Source organism: Primulina eburnea, chromosome 5 (genome assembly GCF_022965805.1).
Source record: "Primulina eburnea isolate SZY01 chromosome 5, ASM2296580v1, whole genome shotgun sequence".
In the NCBI taxonomy this organism is placed as follows: domain Eukaryota; kingdom Viridiplantae; phylum Streptophyta; class Magnoliopsida; order Lamiales; family Gesneriaceae; genus Primulina; species Primulina eburnea.
Window position 1 is genome coordinate 1,242,527 of NC_133105.1, and position 21,908 is coordinate 1,264,434.

The window sequence follows — 21,908 nt, forward strand, 5'->3', positions numbered from 1 at the left end:
TTTTTGACAAGCTTCTTTTTACAGAAATAATTGTTACTGATATGGTAACAAAATATCACATACAATGTAAATATTTAAGAATAAATCATTTAATTCCGTAAAAAATGATAAATCATTTAACTCCGTAAAAAATTGTATCATATGAGCTGCTTTTTGTTGTTAAATGTATGTCACGATCATCAACTTCAAACACAATTATCACAATTAATATCTACACGTCCACCATGATTCAAAATTGTTGAATCTTCATAAAAGACTTCATCGAAGTGTTTATAAAAACAAGAGTTCATCAGAACTCAACAAATACCAAAAAATCTTTCAAATCGGACTTCAAGAGAATATATAATTTGATTAATTATAGATATAAAATATTCAAATTGGTCTTTTTTTAATTTAATATTGGATAAGATTTTTTAAAAATGTCAGTGGATCACCGGCCAACTCAACATAATAATTTTTGTTGAAACAGTTGATATTCAAATAACGATGATTTTTAGAAAAAACCATAGATTTAATAATGAGGATTAATAATAATGATACAAATCATTTTTCCCCGATTTTTTTAATTTAAAATACGAACCACGCAAACACAAGCGCCGGAGGTAAGAATCGATAAAAATTGGCAGTAGCCACTTCACTCTATCGCACGACTCAGCTCCGCAGCAAGACCTTCCCGAAACAACTATTTACCGGAGCGTGTTATACACGGAAAACGCTTCCTTGTCATAATCCCACGCTGAAATCCTCCCCTTTTCCGCCGGTTGCGGTGGCCGCATCTTCCATCTCCGTCCAGGCCGAGCCGCGGACCACACCCGCCGCTTCGGCAAAGGTTCTACCTTTTCGCGTTGGCCACGGTTTCGATCTCCATCGACTGGAGCCTGGGTATCCTCTCATCATTGGTGGTGTCAATATTCCTCACGATCGAGGCTGCGAAGCTCACTCCGATGGTATATTCATACGTTTGTTACATCACACTAATGTCCATTTGTTTAAAGTAGTATTATCTATTAGTTTGTTGCCATTTTAATTTTCGCAAAAAACACTAATTTGAAGTGGACGCCTGTACTATGTCTAGACGACATACCATATATTCATAATGTACATACTGTATTTGGTATATTTCAGATTTATCCTTACGATCTTTTCGTAAAGATCGATTGCCTCTCAGTATTTTTGCTTATCATGGATCAAGAAAATGAATTTTACTAAGTGCTTCACTAGTAGATTTCTGCTAGGCCTTAACTTGCAAAACCTGACTCCATTACATAGTAGCTGTACCGGGGTTTGAATTAAAGGAAGGGTGGTTTTCAAATCTATCTTTCCCTGTGAATTTTGGTTCCCTTCTAGGTTCGACTGATGCACGAGGCAGGTTATGAAATCGGTAACTTAGATGCCACTTTGATCCTTCAAAGACCAAAAGTTAGTCCTCACAAGGAGGCTATCCGAGCCAATTTGTGCCGTCTACTCGGTTCAGATCCCTCTGTTATCAACCTCAAAGCAAAAACCCACGAGAAAGTTGATAGTCTCGGGGAGAATAGAAGTATTGCTGCTCACACCGTTGTTCTACTTATGAGGAAATAATCTACTTCTCTCTTTTTTTTGGATCGGTATTATACTCCCTGAAGTGTATGAATTGTGTACATTTTATGAGCTATACGTCCTTACTCTTCTACCAGAAATAACACAATTGCTTAAAATTAATTTTTTTTTTTTACTGAGAGAAAAGAAGGAACGAGGAGCTCAAAGAACACAAAGTTGACCAAAGAAAATTTTTAATTAAATGACATTTGTTCGCCGAATGGTCTGGTCAATCATCTATGCAGTCTACGAGTGGACGTGAGGCCTTACGTATGCTTATTATTTTTGTATCTAAAAAAAATTCAAGAATAGTATATATGACTTATTCATTTTTATAACATATGGAACACATCTTTTCCACGAGCTAATATTTAGTTTTGACAACGGAGCTTTCAAACAATTGTTGAGGAAAAAAAGGGCATTCTAATTTATAAATCTAAAAATTGGTCAGAAATCTTCGTAAAAATAAAAAAACTCACTTATTAGAAAATCTTCGAGTCCAAGTGGAGCCCGACTTATGGTATTTTTTGCCTAAGAAGTAAGAAGTGGGACAGGAGGAAAGTCACACGAGATGGACCAAATGTTCGACTGGTCTTATCAATTCTTCCATTTTATTTATTTTCCGGAACTTACGAATTTAATTTTGTAATTATGTTTTCGAAGATTGACTTTTCATCTCAACTGCGCCTGTTCCCAGCAGACACTGGTCAGAGATATTCCAATATACATAAAAAAAAATTACTGATGGCTGAGTTGATAAAAAAAATATTTAATCATCGAAGATTCATTTACGTAGATTGGGTGGGCGATGGCAGCAAAATGACAAGCTCTGTTATTTTGATACAAATAGATTTTAAGTTATTTTAATGGATACCGATAAATATTATATAATATAATGCATGTACAATTAGGAAAATGTAAACAGACAAGAAACCGAGGTTGTACTCTATAATGGTTAAATCCCGCATAAAAATATTTGTCATGTTTTATTTCTTCATTTAACCATAACCTTTAACCGGCCTAGTATTACAACAAAATAATTATATATTTGCTGTAAAATTGTTAAATTATTTGGTTACACAACACATGCATTAATATTTTTTTGTAATTCAATGAAGTATCATTTTTCAAAATTCAAAATTCAAAATTTACTTTGACTTCAAATTAATCCAAGTCTTAGCTTTCATATTATATTAGACAATAACGAAAACATGGTTTATGACTATAAAGTAAATTCAAAGCCGCCTAAATGTTTCCAGTTTAGGCATCTAATTTAGTGAAGATTTGAATTTGTAATGTGTTCTTCATAGGAAGCTTCACATTCAATGAACAGATTTGTGGTACTTACTATAAGTATTCACCCATTCCACATCTTTGAAAACATATTACTCAGTAACAACTAGCAAATCCATTCATTCTTTAGTTATTTTATTCGTTATTTCATTTGTGCAACCTTCCCCAAGTTTGCAGTTGAAGTTTTTGGAACTGAAACTGATGGAGAACATGTTGAAAAATCGAGAACAATTCTTATCCAAGATTGCGACCAACGACGGTCACGGAGAAAACTCGGCGTATTTCGATGGTTGGAAGGCTTATGACATGAATCCTTATCATCCCACCAAGAACCAAAACGGGGTTATTCAAATGGGATTAGCAGAAAACCAGGTATTTTTTATTTTATTTTTTAAAAAGTGAATCTCTCCCTTTCTGCATTATCTTCAAGAATATTATATCTAAGTTTATTTGTAATATAATTTCTTTTTTGTTCGTTTTCATGTAGCTTTCATTTGAGTTGATACAAGAATGGGTTAAGAACAACCCAAGGGCCTCAATTTGCACCGCAGAAGGTGCAGATGAATTTAAGGATATTGCAATATTTCAAGATTATCATGGCTTACCAAAATTCAGAAATGTAAGACAATCAAGCCCTTTGATATTTCATTTTTTGATAGATTATCATTAAATTCTTGGATTACATGAATTTTGAAAGGGTGGATTTGCAGGTTGTGGCAAGATTCATGGAGAAAGTGAGGGGAGATCGAGTCCGATTCGATCCGGACCGTATTGTGATGAGTGGAGGTGCAACAGGAGCTCAAGAAACACTGGCTTTCTGCTTGGCTGATCCTGGTGATGCATTCTTGGTCCCGACTCCTTACTATCCAGGGTATGAATTTTGTCTATCAAAGCTCGACGATTTAGTATATTTAAGGACAAATTTTATATTACTAATAAAAGTTGTGGACAAATTTTACAAAACAATTGCAATAAAAGTCAGCAAAGTTCCTACTTGCACATTGATGGAACAAGTTAAGTAAATTATCGGAGGAAGCAAGATAAGCTACTCAATGTTTTTATAATATAGACCCTCAAGTTTACTTTCCATCAAATGACAAGCACATCAATTTCCATGACATAGGGATGTAAATTCATGAGCATGCACTCAAGTTTAATTTGATTTAAAAAAAAGAATGAGAGGGACGATTTAACCTTTTGAAATTTTCATTGAACAGAATATAGATCGTTCCCCCATATTTCAATTTCAGTACAATTGATCCCCTCCCCTTATTAATTTTTTGAACCTTCAAACATATGTTGAAACGATTTCCTGCAAATATTCAAAATCTTGAAATATGAACTGAACTTCAAGATTCTTTGCGTTTGTGCCTACAGATAATATATTTCAAAACATATCGATTCACATGATTCTACTCTTAACAAATTCACCACATTCATGCAGAAACGATCGAGATCTAACATGGCGAACAAGAATACAGCTAGTACCCGTCGTCTGCGATAGCTCCAACAATTTCAAGATCACTCGAATCGCCTTAGAAACCGCGTACCAAACAGCTCAAGAATCGAACATCAAAATAAAGGGTTTACTTCTAAACAATCCATCAAACCCTTTAAGCACAGTACTAGACAGAGAAACCTTAACAGACTCATTAAGCTTCACTAAGGAGAAGAAAATACATTTAATTTGTGATGAAATTTACTCCGCAACAGTCTTCAGCCAGCCTGGTTTTATCAGCATAGCCGATATAGTCCAAGAAAACATAGCAAGCTGCGACTTGGATCTTATCCATATTGTCTATAGTTTGTCCAAGGATCTCGGTTTCCCTGGATTCAGAGTCGGTATCATATACTCATACAATGATATGGTCACAGATTGTGCGAGAAAAATGTCGAGTTTTGGGCTTGTTTCTACTCAGACTCAGCACCTGATAACTTCTATGCTGTCGGATGACGCTTTTGTGGACAAATTCCTCAAAGAAAGCTCAAAGAGATTAGCCACGAGGCATGGTTTGTTATGCGGAAAACTAGCTAAAGTTGGGATCAGAAGTTTGAAAGGAAATTCCGGGCTATTTTGCTGGATGGACTTAAGAAGGTTGCTAAAAGAAAATACGTTTGAGGCAGAAATGGAGCTCTGGAGAGTGATAATCAATGAAGTTAAGATCAACGTCTCGCCTGGTGCATCATTCCATTGTTCTGAGCCAGGATGGTTTCGAGTTTGTTTTGCAAACATGGATGATGAAACCATGATGGTTGCAATGAATAGAATACTTAAATTTGTGATACAAAGCAAAGAGATTGAGGCAAATAATACAAGGAAACAATGTTGGGGAAGTAAGCTTGAAATTAGCTTATCTTTTAGGAGATCGGATGAATTTTTTATGGCGCCTCACAAGATGTCTCCTCACTCGCCTATGTCATCGCCCCTCGTTCGAGCCAAGACTTGAGCAGCTTAAATCTTCTGCCCAGTACTTGGATATTTTTTCTCGGCCAAACATAGTGAATCAATCAGTTCAGTTGATAGTGCAACTCAAAATGTAACAAAAGAATAGGAATATGGTTCGTTAACATAGACTTCCAATAAAACAGGGTAGCTTAAGCATTTTTTTCCTCAAAAACTTTAACTTTTTTAAACCCATTTTGCACACGATAAATTTGGGTCAAAATGGGATTCAGCTCACTGGACAGGAATTACCATTGTCGTATTAATCTAAGCAGATAAATGTTTCCTTCAGAAATTTACAGTGTGGTTCACTCTGGGTAACGGTAAATTTCCTTTTATTTAACATTTTAATTTCTCTCGAATGAAAAGTTTTATGATTCGGTATTTGATACATGAAAAAGATTAATGTTCATTATCCAAAGTTAATAATATTAGCATAAGAGTTAATATAAGTAAATAAAGCAGCAACCAAACCTGCTGCTGAATTGAAAATCTCTTAATAATATCTAATATATATGCTTACATTAAAATAGACTCGACACTTATTGAAAATACATGGGTCACCGATTGGCCCAAATACATTTTAAATGGATCATGAGGCCCATACTCGATTCAAGATTCGGATACATTGTTGGCTATTTTCCCGAGCCCGCATTCCTTGGCATCATCCCACCCTTAATAAACTTTGCGATTTTTTTCATTTTTTATATTATGCTGGGGAGTGGAGCTCCACGTTATTAAAAATGTTTTTGTCACTAAAATAATCGAAAAAAGCTTTTCGATTTTTTTCTTACAATTGAAAAAACATGATGATGAATTTTCTTATTCAAAATTTTTCACGAGGGTTTTTTTTTTGGGGGCCAAAACACAGCTATATGATTGTTATATTTAACAGAAACATTTGACGAACTGAATTAATTAATCTCCTATTATATTCTCTGCTACATTTTTTTTTTAAAAAGAAAAAAGAAAAAAAAGGGGGGGAGGTCCCATGTTGATTGATGATTTAAAGACTAGTACCCTAGGTGGGCTCAAGTAGGCATTAATGTGGCCCATGTACAGCCCAACAAGTCAATGATTTTTATACCTTTCAACTACCATATTCCCCCACTCGTGTACCTGTGAGGCAACTGGCAAGCAAGCCACACTTTGCTTTGCAGAATTAAATAGCGTATTATATATGCACATGCAAATTCTTGTGGCGTGACTAGATTAGGGACTCTAAGCTATTCTCGATTTTTACATACATAATGATATAAGAAATAAGTGGTTCTTTGAGTCTATTTGTTTCTTTGCGATTTTGGTCATCAATAGTCTAATTTTTTAATTAATTTTAGCAATTTCAGTACTTTTTAAGATTGAGGAAGATTCAAAGATTTAAAAAAAAAGGTTTTAAAATTTTGTGTTTTTCAAAACGTCCGTGCTTGTTTATCACGTGTTGGGAAAAATTGACGAAACAATATAAACACATCGATAGGATTTGTCCCCTTCTGCATGACCTTTGAACCGATATTATCCACTATTCATATTCCAAAATAAAATACAAAAAGAATATGGTCCATGAAAATAAATTTATTTAAAAATTTTTGTGCACTTCTGTTTTTTCAAACAAAGGAAACTACGGAATTATTCCCCAAAAATATCCTGTTTTCCATGTGTAACGAATGAATATTTCCTAAAAACACCTTTACTCAATTAAATTTTGACAAAAATTTGAGTAAGACGGTCCCACGAGACGTATTTTGTGAGACAATATCTCTTATTTGAGTCATCCTTTAAAAAATATTACTTTTTATGCTAAGAATATTACTTTTTATTATGAATATTGGTAAGATTGATCTGTCTCACAGATAAAGATTCGTGAGATCGTCTCACAAGAGACCTACTCTTAATTTTTTTTTTTTTGGGTGCAGTTCCACGGTATTTAGCTCGAGTTGATCTTTACTAATATATGACTTTTTTATGCCATTAATTAATCTAAAGAGACTATATATTAATTAGGGTAGTTGGAATATCAAATTTCGCATTGTATTTCAATTTTCTTTAATCCGGTCTGATTAGTAATAGTAGGGATCCACCCTGAAATTCTGATGATTAACTCATTATTGGACTTTATTTATCCTCAATGAAATATATTTTACATTTAGCCTGAGCTTTTGAGCCCACGACTAATTATTTATTCTTATAAGCAATATGTTTGTTTGGACTAATCTCCAAACAATCAATAGTTTAGTGATCATATATAATTTCATTAGAAAAAAACAAAATAGTTACAAAAGGAGTCTGACAAAAATTTGTATGATACGGTCTTACGGGTCGTATTTTGTGAGACATATTTCTTATTTGGGTCACCCATTAAAAAAAAACATTACTTTTTATGCTAAGCGTATTATTTTTTATCGTGAATATCGGTAGGATTGACCCGTCTCAAAGATAAAGATTCGTGAGACCGTCTCACAAGAGACCTACTCAACGAGTCTTAATTAACGATTTTAAATAATCAAAAATGGTCCTAGCCTTCTCATACAACATTTTGTGATATAAATCAAGAAAGAGGGAAGTCATATATCTCTTGGAAAATTTAAAAGTAGCAAAAAATATATATCCCTTTGTTGACAATTGAAAAGCAACACATTTATTTGGGAGAGAATGGAGGACCACAACGATGAGAATATAAAATTAAAGGTGTTATTTGCAACATGGTAGATGGCACGTTTGGTACAGTTAACGTAGTTCACAATTAAATGAATGAACCTGGCAAGAAATTTAAGCAGATTAAGTTCATTTATAACCAACACCAAATTTCACATGCGCAGATTAATTAATTTCGTTTATAACCAACACCAAATTACACATAAATATGATTAAGTTGGCTATCCCAATATTTTATGTATACCAGTACCTGTAAAACATATATAGGTTTTTCTACTGCCATCACCAAAACCTTTTTCTTGAAACTCCCGGCAAAAATAACTTCGCCGACAAAATACAAACTTTCTTGATTTTTTTTTAATCTCTTTTCTAAAATTTTCTGGAAAAAGAAAATTTGAATTATCCAGCCAAATCATGCAGCAACTGTGCACCCATCAAATTCCTGTATGGCGACGTCTGGCTTTCGCTATCCAAAAGTGAGTAGTGAACTGTTTGGCAATCTGCCATGTGATCTCTAGGGTAAAAGATCGAATTTTGGGATGTTGGAGAGAATGATAAACCCAACCCACCATGTTGCTGCAACCCCAATGTCAAGGACACTCCGCCAGCTGCAGCTGCGTAGCTGTGAACACCGGCATTCTCGACATAAGAGCCGCTGCCCCCCGTTGATGTATGGTGATCAGTGTATGATGATGAGAAGTCAAGTTCCATGGCACCATATGAGCCTCCCACAACTCTTCCGAAAGCCTGGTTTTGCAGTTCATTTTGGAGGGTTTTGTTCTTTTTGCCATTGATTTTCTCAGGATTGTTGATTATGGAAGACAGGCATTCGGAATCGATTCGTATTAATTGATCGTGGGTTGGCTTCTGATCTTCGTTTATGGGAAGATTTTGATTCTGCAGGCTTTCGTTTTCATCAAGATTTTCAACATCTAAACCTCCCACGTCATGATCACGCTCTTTCAGCTCTTCTAAGTACATTTCCTCCACCATGGGTTTCCATAGCCTCACTCTTGCATTAATGAACCAATTGGAAACCTGAAGATGGACCAAATCAGTTGTAATTCATTAAAATTTGAAAATTTTCTGCTAAAGTAGTGAAGTTATAATTTGTGATAATGACTTAATATTTTATCATTTTTTCAAATCTGATTTTGTAGTAAATAGTTTTTGATTGATGACAAGGAATCCGATAAAAAAATTGATTAGTATATGGAGGAGAATGTCATGTAGCGGCTACATCTTTCCCGTGGCTTCGTGATATTTGAAAAATAAGGTTTGTATTACGTCCTAGTTAAATGACAAAATAATAATGAAATAAAATAACCTTCTTTGAATAATTTAATGTTGGGACTTTATTTAATGAAGATATGTTTAGTTTATTGCATAAATAAATTCATAAAGTTAATAAAATAAATAACTTTGGGCTAAAAGGGACTCGCCTGGCTTCTTGAAAGACCTGTTTGGCGGGCTAAAATATGTTTATCTACATCACTTGGATACCTGAAAAAATTTCAAGAAAATCATCTTAGAGATATATAATAAAATTTCTATATATTTTTATCATTATAATTGGCATTTATTTTCTTGTCGTGTGAGTTTGTACTTGTTTACTCTTGAGAAGATGATATGAGAAACTTGAGTGGATGAGAATGCATGAGAGAAGGAGATGGGGTCCTATGGAGGTTGAAACAGAATCAAATCCACACAAAATATAACAGAAAGATCCAAGAAAATTCCATAAAAACCCAAGAAGAAATATATGGACATTGGAGCTACCAAGGTACACTAATATAAAAATGAAACGATGGAATATTATTAATGGTGGTGGATAGAAACTAACAAACCATGCACCGGCTTACGTTTGCAAATTAATGATTTGAAACAAGAACCTAGAAACTGAGTATACTAAAACAGCAAGTGGAATATTTTCTTTCTGTTCGAGAATCTGTATGGAACACTTACGTATATATAATAGGATTAATCTCAGAGCTAGCTCGAAACATTTACGATTCACAATCATATATATGAGTTTATGAAGGAAGAGTAAATTACGGGTGAAGGAAGTGCTCGAAAAGCCAAGCACGTAGAAAGGAGACCGATCTTTCGGGTAGGCCACGTTGCGGTCTCCATGGATGACTTTCCATCATGCTCATTTGTTGAACTTGTCGATGTTGCCTTAAGGATTGATCTATAAATCGTAATCTCGGTGTTTCTCCTTTGCTTGTTCCTGGAGCGGCCGTATCTTTGTCTTCCATTGCCTTTTTTGAGGCTTTGATTTGGCCCACAATTCCATCTCTTAAGCATCTAAAGTGCCTAGACATAGCTCTTGAGGCTAAGGCCGAGTACACCGTTGCGGCGCCATTTCCCGCTACTGATTCAAAAGATGATACCACAGCCTTCATCTGATCACAGTAGTGCTTGTACCTTCTATCCACCTGCATAAAACAGTCAAAAGGGTAAAAAAAAAAAAATCATAGCAAAGAGGCCAAAGTGGCAACTTTTCATGAATTTTAAGGTTAATTTACAGCAGAGATAAAGACCGGAAAACTGAACAAGAATAGATTGTTCTGAAATTAAATGGAACTCCGGATTTGTCACCATGTGGGCATTAATGAAGAGAGTCCCCATTCACTTTGTTAGTTCAGATTTTAAATATCAGTAATCAAAGATTGCAAAAAAAATTGGGAAATTTTTTTTAAAGAAAGATATATACAACGATACCTACCTCTTCCAGCATATGAAGCAACTTGGCTTTTCTTTTCTGCAACTCTAAAAGGTCAAGAGAGTAAAGTGATTGGTTTTTAATGACACTCTCATCATCATGACATTCGCCATTTTTCTGCAACTTTTTCTTTGAATTTTCATCATTTTGCTTTGTCCCAAGATTACAAAACTCATTCAGGAGCTCCTGAGCCGGCCCCAAGAACTTTGAATTCCCAAAATGGAAGAACCCTGGAATCAAATTTGACTGGTTCTGAACGTTAACAGACATAGAACTTGACGGACCAAATCTCAGATCATCTTGTTGTCTAAGTTCAAAAGATTGAAGCCCAATAGTGGAAGGATTAGATGAACTCAAAGAAAGTGAGAGACCTTGGCTTGGCCTTTCATTACCTTCACATGGAAACACGCACCTCAAATTTGAATCATCTACCATCAATCTGTTTTGATGGTAAGAATCCGGTGAGATATTCACTGTTATATCAGAAATCCCAGCTAAACCATGCGGGTAAAATTCACTTGAGCTGGGCTCGTTGTGATTTCCAGGCTTGTTGAAGAACCCTTTCCACAAAACTGAGCTGCTATTTTCTTGGTGCAGATTCTTCGAAGGAAACCCTATCATCTCCATTCCTGCAGTTAAATTATAGATCTCCGAATTGGGCTCAAAAGTCTGCAACTGGTTGATTAAATGAGGAGTCTGCATATTTGTGTTCCCACTTGAACATGAATCAGAATAGCAATATCCAGCTGATGAACCAGCCATACAAAAGCTATATTACTATATATGCAGATCTTAGTGATCTAATTGCTTTCTTTCTTCTTCAAAAATCTTGACTCAGGCCGCCATGAAAAAACTTCACTTGAATCATCTGAAAAACCAATCAAGATCCAACGCGTTAATCAATAAACAAGAGTCTACCCAAAAGATCAAGAAAGCTTGTGTACACACATACTTTGTGTTTGGAAACAGTAAGATATCTATAAATGGAAGAGCATACTATGTTCATATGTTTAGGGTAACCGTATATGGAGGTGGTGGGGGTGAATCATGGGTAGTTTATCAATAACAAACAAATTTAAAGAAGAGAGAAAAATATATCGATATATAATGGTGGGTGAGAAGCAAAACAAAGCGTAGCAAGCAAATGGGCCTTCCTTTTGTTCTTCGTTATCAGAGATACACGCTGAGAAACCCAACAAGAAAGGCCGAGCCTTTGAAACCAAACAGAAGAAGAGAAAAACTGAATATTACAGATTCGAAAAGAACTCGGTACTTACATTAATTATTCATCTCATATGATTTCTTTGCCCCAATCTCTCTCTCTCTCTTAAAGAACATTAATATATAGACTATAATTATTAATACATAAGAAATAAACTTCCCACAAGTTTAATTAATTAATAATAAATTAACCCCTAACCCACTCCTTCAATAATTTAAACCCTCCAAGATCTTTATATTCCTTTTACCATCCCCCACACATGAAACTCTCGTTAAAACAAGAATCTGCAGGCTTCACCAAAAGCTAGGCAAACTGTTCACGAGGTCAAATTTTCAGGTAAAAAGCGTTTCCATGCATGCATGATAGCCAGCTGCACACAAATTAAAGCTAGTTTCTTTGAAAGGCGTGTTACGAATCCCCAGAACTGAAGCTAAACTATAGACGCAGCAGGCTTTTTCAAAAATGTGGTGGGGCAAATAATCTGATCAAAATTCAATACAACAGTAAGAACGGAGAAGATAAATATAAATAAAAATAAAAATAAAAAATAATGGGAATTAGATGCCAATATCGAAAATGTTCCTTGTAATAGGGCCTGTGAGGGGCATGATGGACGAGTGGTCCTTGTACCCCAACTAATTCTAATTAAAACCATTCTATTAAAGCCTTCCACCAATTTTTTCTCTCTTTTTCTTTTCGGTTTTCTCATCCTCTTAATTGGGACCATCTATTTTCTTTCTTTTTATTTCTCCATTTTTACTATGATTTTTTGTTTTCTAATTTGAAAAAAATTGTATATAATCTTCATTTGTAACCCAGTTTTATGGGTTAAATAAATTATATTGTGATTGGATTTTTCAAATTTATAAAACTATAAAGTAAGATCCAGTGGTGGACCTCTTTAGAAGTTGAATTTCATGTGTATATACAACTTTTTAAATTTTTGTTTTATAAAGGACAGGTGGTCCTCCAACTCAATATTTTCATAATTAGATTAGTGATGGAATTGATCTAAAATAATAATAATCGGTAGAATCGATTTAATCGAACGGTATATATACCGAAAAACTGTTTTTTTTTTTTTGAAACACCGAAAAACTGTTATATCATATAAAATTATTGTTTATATGATAAATAATATATTTTGTTTCTAAGGATATTAAATGTGTATATAAATAATAATAAAAATCCATTCATCATGGTTTAAAATTTAAACAATATACATTAATCAAGTACTTATGTTAATATTTTTTTGAAACAAAAATAAAAATAAGCTATAATACTACTAAGATAATATTTTTAACAAAATATAAATAATTATATATATATATATATATATATATAACTAAAAAATTAAAATATAAGAAATAATTTTTTTGAAAGGGTATAATAACAAGCTAAGCGATCGTTATTAATTATTATCAAACAGAAGCTGGAGCTTAGCTCCACTGGTTTCACCCAGGCTTGACTTCGAGCCTCCCCAAACCCTATATTTAGGAATATAAAAAAAAATAGTATCAAACGAAAATAGATATACATTCTTTAAAAATTTAAGTTTAATTTCTTCCAAATTTTATAAATATCGAAATGAAATATTGTTCAGTTACATGGATAGATTTTCATGAAATACTCCCTTTGTGCGCAAAAATCTTGCTTTATAAAAACTTAGAAAATATTCATTTTAATCTCCCAATTAAGGAGAACTTGAATTTTTAATTCCATGGTTTTTTTTTTTTTTTATTTCAACGATTTATAATATAAAATTTGAATCCTTTTATTTTTATCACTTTTAATCGTATCGGATACAGAGTTATTTGTGCATAAAACCTCCACATAATAAAGTTAAAGTTCCATTAATACGTTATTTAACTAATTATTTGAACTTTTAATCAAATTAAATTGTACACGTGAAGACAATAAATAGATATTTTACGTGTATGATCACTAACTACTTGTTCGATTGATAATTAAGTCTTCGAGAGATAATTTAAAATATGTTAAATTATTTAAGACACATTATCAAGTTTACTTCCCAACTTTGAGCTTTTCCATTAACTTATCGCTTTGGGAAATTTTCGATTAAATTAGTTTTTTTAAATCATGTTTTAGTCTTATCTTACGGGAGGGTGACGTTATATTATATTGTTGGGTGCAATAATTGTCCTTTCTTGGTAGAGCGATCGAACAGTGGTGCTTGAGCTGCTTTGCAGTTTAAAATATTTGAGTTGTACCATTACCACCAGCTATAACTTTTGGTTCGGTCCTACATATATGTTTTATGTAATAATAAATTAATTTAAAATGGAACTAATAAAGATAATGTTTTTTAGAGGTCGAAATATAAAGAAAAATAAAGCGTGAATAGTCAAATAAAAAGTTGCAATTTGAGCAATTAATCGAAACTTGCATATGTGCAGCCAGTTTGGTTGCTTAGACTGCCTTTAAATATACCATAGAGTGGTCCTTTATTTATTTATTTATTCAAACAAAAAGTAGTTCTACAAGCTGCCTACGCACAAAAATTAAATTCCCGAAACTATAATAATATATAAATGATCCTCGAACAAATGGTAATTAACTCAGCTTTTTGTAAGAGTAATAAAGATAAATTGGACCAATGGGAATCGAATATTGAATTCCAATGATTTCTAATTACGTAAGATCAAATGTGATCAATGTTGGGTTACATACGGCATGTGAACGGTCTATATTTGGAAGTCTAGATTGGACTACATTAATTAAGTCTTCAAGTTCATAAACAGCTTGTACTAGCTACTTTCAAAAACTCATGTGAGGCTGTTTTATGTATCAATTTTATGAGACGAATCTCTGACTCGACCCGAATAATGAAAAAAATATAATTTTTTATGCCAAAAGTATTAGTTTTCACTACATGAGATATGGACCTAGTCGATTCATATCACGGATATAGATAAATAACGTGAGATCATCTCACAAGAGACCTTCTGAAAAACGCATGTAAGAGTTTGAGTTTGAACTCAAGTTCGAGAGAAATCGAGTTTTCCAACATCAATCAAGATTGAATTAGAATTTTGATTTTGGAGGATACCAATAATTTTGACATGCATGTTATTTGTTTCGGTTTAATTAATAGTGCAATTTAATTTAATATAATTATTTGCAAACTTTTTGTTTAAGATGTAGGTCGGGTTATTATTTTATTTCAGTATTTTTTTTTATATAAATCCATTATTCTTATCTTGTCTCATCCTTTTTCATAAGTTGAAAATTTCTTTAACTTTGACAAAGCATGTTTGAATATATTTAAATAATAGAGATTGTGAAAATATTAAATTTTTATTTAAATACTTAACTTGGATGAATAAAAGAAATTAAGATATCATTGATTGAAGTTTTTTTTTATAAAATGCTTCAACGCTATACAAACTTAGGCATTGCTTATTGACTTAATGGCTTCTTTCCTATAAGTATAAAGTGGAGTGGATTTTTTAGGTAAACCTTCTATTTCAAGGGTTTTTGGATAACAGTTTTTTTTAAAAAAAATTTGGTTTTGTGGTAGTTTTTAGTTTTAGTATTTTTTTTAAAAAAAATACAAACTATAATTTTCAATATCTTTACTTTTTATTACGCCTCTCACTCGGCTTCCCTTGGAGGCTTTAAATTTTTAATTAATAATTTTATTTGGGGAAAAAAAAAGAAAAAAAAAACGTTTCTCCCTCTGACCCAGACTAGATTTGTTTGGTATTATTATTTTTTTACAAATGTGTCGTTGCTACTATTTTACGATTATAAAAGTCACAATTTGTTCGGAAATGCGTCATGTTTTGTGACTTTAATCCCCTATATGGACTCTCATTTCCAGGTTTATGACATTTCTATCTCTAAATTTTGAATTATAACATACATTAATTACTTGGAAATCTTATCATTTGAATAAACAGTTTAATGACCATAAAGTCTTTTTTTTTTGTTTTTTGTCGAATCTGTTCCACAGGAGTCTTAGCCACAAATAATTAGTTGGACTTAACACAAAAACTCATGTGAGATGATCTCATGAGTCAATTTTGTGAGACATATATTCTATTTGGGTTACCCACAAAAAATTTAAATTGTTATTATAAATATGAACATTTTTGACATGTCTCGTGAATAAATATCAATGAGACAATCTAACAAGAGATCAACCAGACCTAAAAATAAAAGGGAGGTAATGTTTCACCAATAAGACCAACTTGAAATTCCTTCAAATTTATTATAGTATCTGCATGGACTTTTTTAATTCAATATCAGTGTCATTTGATTGAATTTTGAAATCCATGTTTCAACCCAATCCTCAAATCAAATATTTTATTTTGAATGAAATGATTTTATCCAAATACAGCTTAATATCATATACTTAGAAACTCCATCTAAAAATCGGTTCGCCATCCAAATAAAATCATGCAAATTAATATAAAACTTTACTCTAAAAAATACATCGAATTAAATTCGTGTGACTTATTATTCAGAACAAGAAGACGCATAAATAATGTCATCCATGGCATCATGATTTACACTTGTAATTACAATCTTGAATCTTATCCGTCAATCCAATCTTGAGGGATTTTAGATTTTTGAGAGCGACATTAGCAAATTATCCGCATAATTGTGTATGTGAATAGAACAAATTACATGTACAACCGGTCCATATATTATTCCCCAAATTTTGATTCCCACTTATATTCTGTTGAGTGAGTCTCATGTGAGACCGTCTCACAGATCCTAATCTGTGAGACGAGTCAACCTTACTCATATTTAAAATAAAAATTAATACTGTTAACAGAAAAAAATAATACATTTCATAGATGACTCAAATAAGATATTTGTCTCACGAATACGACCCGTGAGACCGTGTCACACAAGTTTTTTTCCTATTCTATTTTGTAAGACACAATTTAAATCATAATTATATGTTTTCAAATTAATTTCCGGATCCCAAAAAGTAATTTTACCAAGATCAAGTAAAATTTAATCAAACAAAAGAAAATGATCATCTATCTTGTTGGGTAACCAGGAGCTAGCAGTTTCTTTGAAACATTTCAAAGGTTGTCTATTGGATGATTGCGAGAAAAATTATTTCTATAACGGACAAAACATAAACATTAGCCCATTTTTCTAATGTTGAGTTTTGGAAGTTAGCAATTAGAATGATTCAATTTAATATTTGAGGGATTACTTAATCATATATTTTTTGGGATTAAAACAAACAACCCGTCTGACTTTGTTTTCGTTTTCACATTTTCTGATGGTAAGGGGACAATGTTTCTATTTAGATTTGATATGTTTAATCACATTTTTAAGATTAATGAACAACATATTAAAACTGTATTTATATTATCAATTTATCGATAATTATAATTGAAAATATAGTACTACGATATCTAATTCTATAATGAACGCACAACTACTCAAGTATTTGCTTGAAAGTCATGAGAATCATGATAATTGATAACATAACATTCAAAGTTGAAAGTATCGCACGATTGTTGTCCGATTTCCATGCAAATTTTGTCATAGATTATGTTTTTTTTTTTAAATGGAAATTATTTTTTCTAACATGCACGCAACCTCTGAATAATCGACACGTCTTTTGTCTTTATATCATAAAATTTAATCATTTGGGTAAAACTTCTCTTTTCTAGTTTTATTTATTATTTAGTGAAGTTTTTCTTTGTTAATCTTTTAGGGACTTTGTTACTTGAACCCATTCATCCACAAAATAATAACAGTAATGTAACAATTAAAACATGTGGTTCATAGAAAAATTAGAAAATGAAAGTTATTAATTTTTTAAATTAAGATAATATAAGACAAGGTGTTTTGATATATATATATATATATATATATATATATATATATATATATATTCGCCGCGTACCAAAATTAGGTAGTAAATACTAAATAGAGTTTTAACTTTAATAAATTTTAATTATATATTATTGTGGGCTGTGGTCCTCCGTATATTTATGTATTGCAATTTGGCCCGTAGTAATGGAAGGAGATCAAACAATATATAGGTGAAAAATGGATTGGATAAGTATGAAGCATTCATTCATGGCCCAACAAGAGAAGCCCCTTTAGTACACCATGTCACCGCGTTGAGGCAAAAATCATCAATCACGCGCAAAAATCAGACAGCCAAAATATGATCGAAAGTAGACAGCTAAAATAGATCTATATTATGTAATTAATTTTCGACCGTAGCCATCTCTGATCAACAAAATCTTGTTTCGTATATATTTTTACGGGAAATTTGGGTTCAGTCTCCAGCCGTCATTTTTTTTTGTGTCCAGTCCTTAGGTACTTTTTTAGTACCACATTTCCACATGAAGTGTACCACATTTTGTATGACATAGTACCATAATTTTGTGGGTAGGGAGTGAAGCCAAAGAAATGTTTTCATTGGGGATTTTTCACCAACTTCCCCTATATTTTTATCATATCCAATATATATATTTAATCTTATCGATATGCACATATGTATTCACAATTGATGTGCAACATATCAAGTCTCGTATATATATATATATATTATATATATAGACACACACGCAGAGCTTTATATTTAAGTATGTTTTAACACACGTGGAGTGTTTAAACAAAAAATATATATGTAAATAGCGTTTAATTTTAAGGTTGTAGTCTTGGTTAGGTATACAACATGATTAAATATTATATTTTAAAACCAACATCCCACATGGTTTAATGCCCCACAATCTGACTTACGATGTCTCTCCTAAAATCGTTATCTTTCATTTCATCCCATGGATTTCACATCACTTAGGCCCTTGTTTTTATTTGCTAAACCCTAGATAAAATTAACATTCTTTAATTAAATCTCTTTCATTTAAATTTATGTTGGTTCTAGTACTAAATATATTTATTAGTAGTGATCATAGATGCAATCCAAATCGTGGTTATCGTAGTAGTAATTCTGTCTGATCGAGACATTTTCAACTTAATTCACTTATTTTAGATAACGAGGTAGGCCAATCTGATAGGTTTAGCCCACATGTGCTGCATTAATAAACACACACATATTTGGCAATTAATAAACTCGAGCTCGTTTTGTAATTGAATTTGGTCCAATTACTTCATTATACAAAACTAAACTCACAAATTTAAACATGTCAATTGACCTAAAATCTAAAATTGGGATCAAATGACCAATCAACTTCTCATTTTCTTGCCGTGTATAACAGTTAATTTGCACATGTAACGTGTGTCCATCATTGATTTTTTTTATATAATGTAAATTGAAAAAAAAAAACATCAATTTTTGTCTATAATAGATGCATTAGCTTTTCTAACTCGTAAAATTTTGAATTGTGAATATTAATAGTGATAAATTTTGAATTTATAACAAAATTATGTTTTATTTACGTATAACGAGTTAAGTAGTTCATATATTTGGTGTGAGGCGTGTTTAAATTTTCTTGCATAAATTTTTATAAATACGATGTTTTTTTTTTTTTAGAAAAAAACTCTAGGGGTGGGGAGTGGGGCTCGATCGTCTCCACTGTATTTAGAACGAGATTACCGTTGGACCAATGGCCTTAGTCTCATTTATATGATGCTTGATCGATCTACATTCTATGCATCCCCTACTTTAATAAATATTCGTGGGACATGGTGTGCCTTTGGCCTATCAAGACATAATTAAGATTGGAGTGAATGTGACGGTTGGGGTCACTGATTGATCATCACATCTATCATTTTTTTTAATAAAAAAAAAACACATATAATGTGAGGCTCGGGGCCGAAGAGGGCGGGGGGTGATCGCCGGTACCATCAGTTGCACGGACAATGAGCGGCTCCTGGCAGGTTTCTAGGTGGAGGAAACATGAATGAACCGACCCACACGGGAATGAGAGGGATTCCGAGACTGTTCAATGTAATGGAATGTACAGTTGAAGAGGGCTTAAAAGATTTGAATGGTACTACTCATATCACGAAGGTGCATCTTCTTTTCGGTAGCTCATCACATAAAAACTCCAAAGTTAAGCGTGCTTGACTTGGGGCAATTTTGGGATGAGTGACCTCCTGAAGTTTCCCAGGGTGCGTGTGAGTGAGGACATAAGCACGCTGGAAAGACCCGTCTTGGTACAGTGAGGACAGTCGTCGAATCTGGGGCGTTAATTTGCATGCATGTGGTTCACGTGGACTTTCAAATTTTCGGGATGTTATATATAATGACTAGCTTGGTTTATTATACAAATTTCTACAAAGATATCTCATATATATTCAGTTTTGATATGTTGCATATTCGTTGTATATATGTATAAGTATCAATGAAATGACGTCTATTTATTAGATACGATGAAACATATCAAATTTGTATATTCATCCAATAAGTAGATATCACTTCAACGATACTCGGGTATATCAAACATTATATTGTATATATGTGTGTATGGGCTCATTAAATTTGGTATGGTGTAGTGGGTTTCAAATCAAAAGGGATTGATGAGTGGGGCACAAAGAGGCCCACCTTAATCTGATGATTCGTGACATTTACCTGACCTGAAAGACTTTTCTCTATCGATACAGACTCACTCAAGTCGTCGTAGCTCCACATTCATTTCCCACACCAAAACAAGGACTAATGAAATGCATATTAAAATAATTTATGACATTATCTTGAATGTGTCATCCAATTCACATATGTATTACTATAATTTACTACTTTGAAAAGAGTGACCAAATTAAACCGGTGGTTGTTAATTTGGTGTCATGGATTCATGCGGCGTTATATTTGCATTCTAGCCATTTTCAACATACGTACTTCGAATTTTAATATAGAATATTATATTGATTAATGATTATGATTTTTTTTTTGTATAAAATATAAAAATTATGTTCTTCGTTAAGAAACATGAATGATATGGTGGAAATGAATATAATATCCTCGATCGTATTTTCTCTATTATTATTATTACAACCATTTATTAAATGTGATCGAGTATTAATATAATTAACTTGCAATAATCACACACGTGCTAATCGACCACACGTATGCAAATAGTACGACAAGTTCTGACAAATGGCACCCCTACGAAGGGGACAGCTGATACACCCGCCCGCACTCTCACGTCCCTTTGATTGTCATTTACTATTTTCAGCAGATCCATTTTCGTCATTTCGGACAACCCTACCTCCCTATATAATTTTTCCTCTCCTCCAGCCAGTTAATACGCTCGAAAACACCTTCATTCAGGTGATATCTTGAGTTTGTAAATGGGGTTTCCTGTGGGATATACTGAGTTATTTTTCCCCAACTTACTGGTCTACGTATTGACGCTTCTGGGATTCATCCGGAAAGCTTTGCATGCCGCATTCTCCTTCTTTGGGCTCGGGGATTTCCTGGAGCCCGAAACGGTGTCGGTTTCCGCCAGGGAGGAATCCGGGTCTGAGCCCAAGTCAGTGTCTGCGGTGCTGATCCGGGAGATGCTACCGGTAGTGATGTTCTCCGATTTGGCGGATATGGACCCACCGGAGAACTGTGCGGTTTGCCTGTATGAGTTAAACGGGGAAGATGAGATCCGACGGCTGACGAACTGCAGGCACATATTCCACCGGAGCTGCGTGGACCGTTGGATGGACCACGACCAGAAGACGTGCCCCCTGTGCCGCACTCAGTTTATTCCGGAGGACATGCAGGAGGCTTTCAACGAGAGGCTGTGGTTGGCTTCTGGCATTTCTGATTTCTACTGCGACAATTCTCCCATTACCACCGGCTTGTAGCTGAAATTATTCCTAGTTTTTGAGGGTTTCTTTTCTTTTACCAATTTGTTTGTACCTATATATACACATGCACAAGTACAATCTGGAGGAAGATTGGTATGTGAATGTAAATATTACAAGGAAAACAGTAGAGAAAGAGAATCATCGGAAATGATTCCTTTTTTTTTTTTTTTTCATATTATTTATAATGAATACTTAATAAATAATAAAAGAATAAAAATACTTCGTCA

At 33.2% G+C, this 21,908-nt stretch overlaps 3 protein-coding genes across 4 annotated transcripts; 2 read left to right on the forward strand and 1 right to left on the reverse strand.

Moving 5' to 3' along the window:
* Positions 1–2,976: 2,976 nt before the first annotated feature.
* On the forward strand, positions 2,977–5,338 carry LOC140832080 (1-aminocyclopropane-1-carboxylate synthase-like). The gene is made up of 4 exons (XM_073195881.1): positions 2,977–3,243; positions 3,359–3,490; positions 3,582–3,742; positions 4,316–5,338. Exons 1-4 carry the CDS (start codon positions 3,073–3,075, stop codon positions 5,316–5,318), a joined length of 1,467 nt encoding a protein of 488 aa, XP_073051982.1. The 5' UTR covers positions 2,977–3,072; the 3' UTR covers positions 5,319–5,338.
* Positions 5,339–8,332: 2,994 nt separating this feature from the next.
* On the reverse strand, positions 8,333–12,405 carry LOC140832081 (homeobox protein BEL1 homolog). 2 transcript variants are annotated; one of them, XM_073195882.1, is made up of 5 exons: positions 11,969–12,405; positions 10,695–11,559; positions 10,022–10,404; positions 9,409–9,469; positions 8,333–9,004 (listed from the first exon to the last, which is right to left on the reverse strand). In XM_073195882.1, the coding sequence occupies exons 2-5, from the start codon at positions 11,451–11,453 to the stop codon at positions 8,366–8,368; spliced, it is 1,842 nt and encodes a 613-aa protein (XP_073051983.1). In that variant the 5' UTR covers positions 11,454–11,559; positions 11,969–12,405; the 3' UTR covers positions 8,333–8,365. The 2 variants fall into 2 exon arrangements, with proteins under 2 accessions (XP_073051983.1, XP_073051984.1); XM_073195883.1 differs by lacking the exon at positions 11,969–12,405 and adding an exon at positions 11,644–11,940.
* Positions 12,406–21,096: 8,691 nt separating this feature from the next.
* Positions 21,097–21,908, forward strand: LOC140831563 (brassinosteroid-responsive RING protein 1-like). The gene has a single exon (XM_073195306.1). The coding sequence runs from the start codon at positions 21,172–21,174 to the stop codon at positions 21,676–21,678; it is 507 nt and encodes a 168-aa protein (XP_073051407.1). The 5' UTR covers positions 21,097–21,171; the 3' UTR covers positions 21,679–21,908.

What these genes read in the sequence shown, in the direction of transcription:
- LOC140832081 (XM_073195882.1), bottom strand. Translation starts at nt 11,453, where the DNA reads ATGGCTGGTTCATCAGCTGGATATTGCTATTCTGATTCATGTTCAAGT. An exon ending in TTCGAGCACTTCCTTCACCC is followed by an intron (nt 9,470 to 10,021) that starts GTAATTTACTCT and finishes AAATTTTTTCAG; the next exon opens with GTATCCAAGTGATGTAGATA. An exon ending in CAGGTCTTTCAAGAAGCCAG is followed by an intron (nt 9,005 to 9,408) that starts GCGAGTCCCTTT and finishes GTCCATCTTCAG; the next exon opens with GTTTCCAATTGGTTCATTAA.
- LOC140831563 (XM_073195306.1), top strand. Translation starts at nt 21,172, where the DNA reads ATGGGGTTTCCTGTGGGATATACTGAGTTATTTTTCCCCAACTTACTG.
- LOC140832080 (XM_073195881.1), top strand. Translation starts at nt 3,073, where the DNA reads ATGGAGAACATGTTGAAAAATCGAGAACAATTCTTATCCAAGATTGCG. An exon ending in TGGGATTAGCAGAAAACCAG is followed by an intron (nt 3,244 to 3,358) that starts GTATTTTTTATT and finishes GTTTTCATGTAG; the next exon opens with CTTTCATTTGAGTTGATACA. An exon ending in GCTTACCAAAATTCAGAAAT is followed by an intron (nt 3,491 to 3,581) that starts GTAAGACAATCA and finishes GTGGATTTGCAG; the next exon opens with GTTGTGGCAAGATTCATGGA.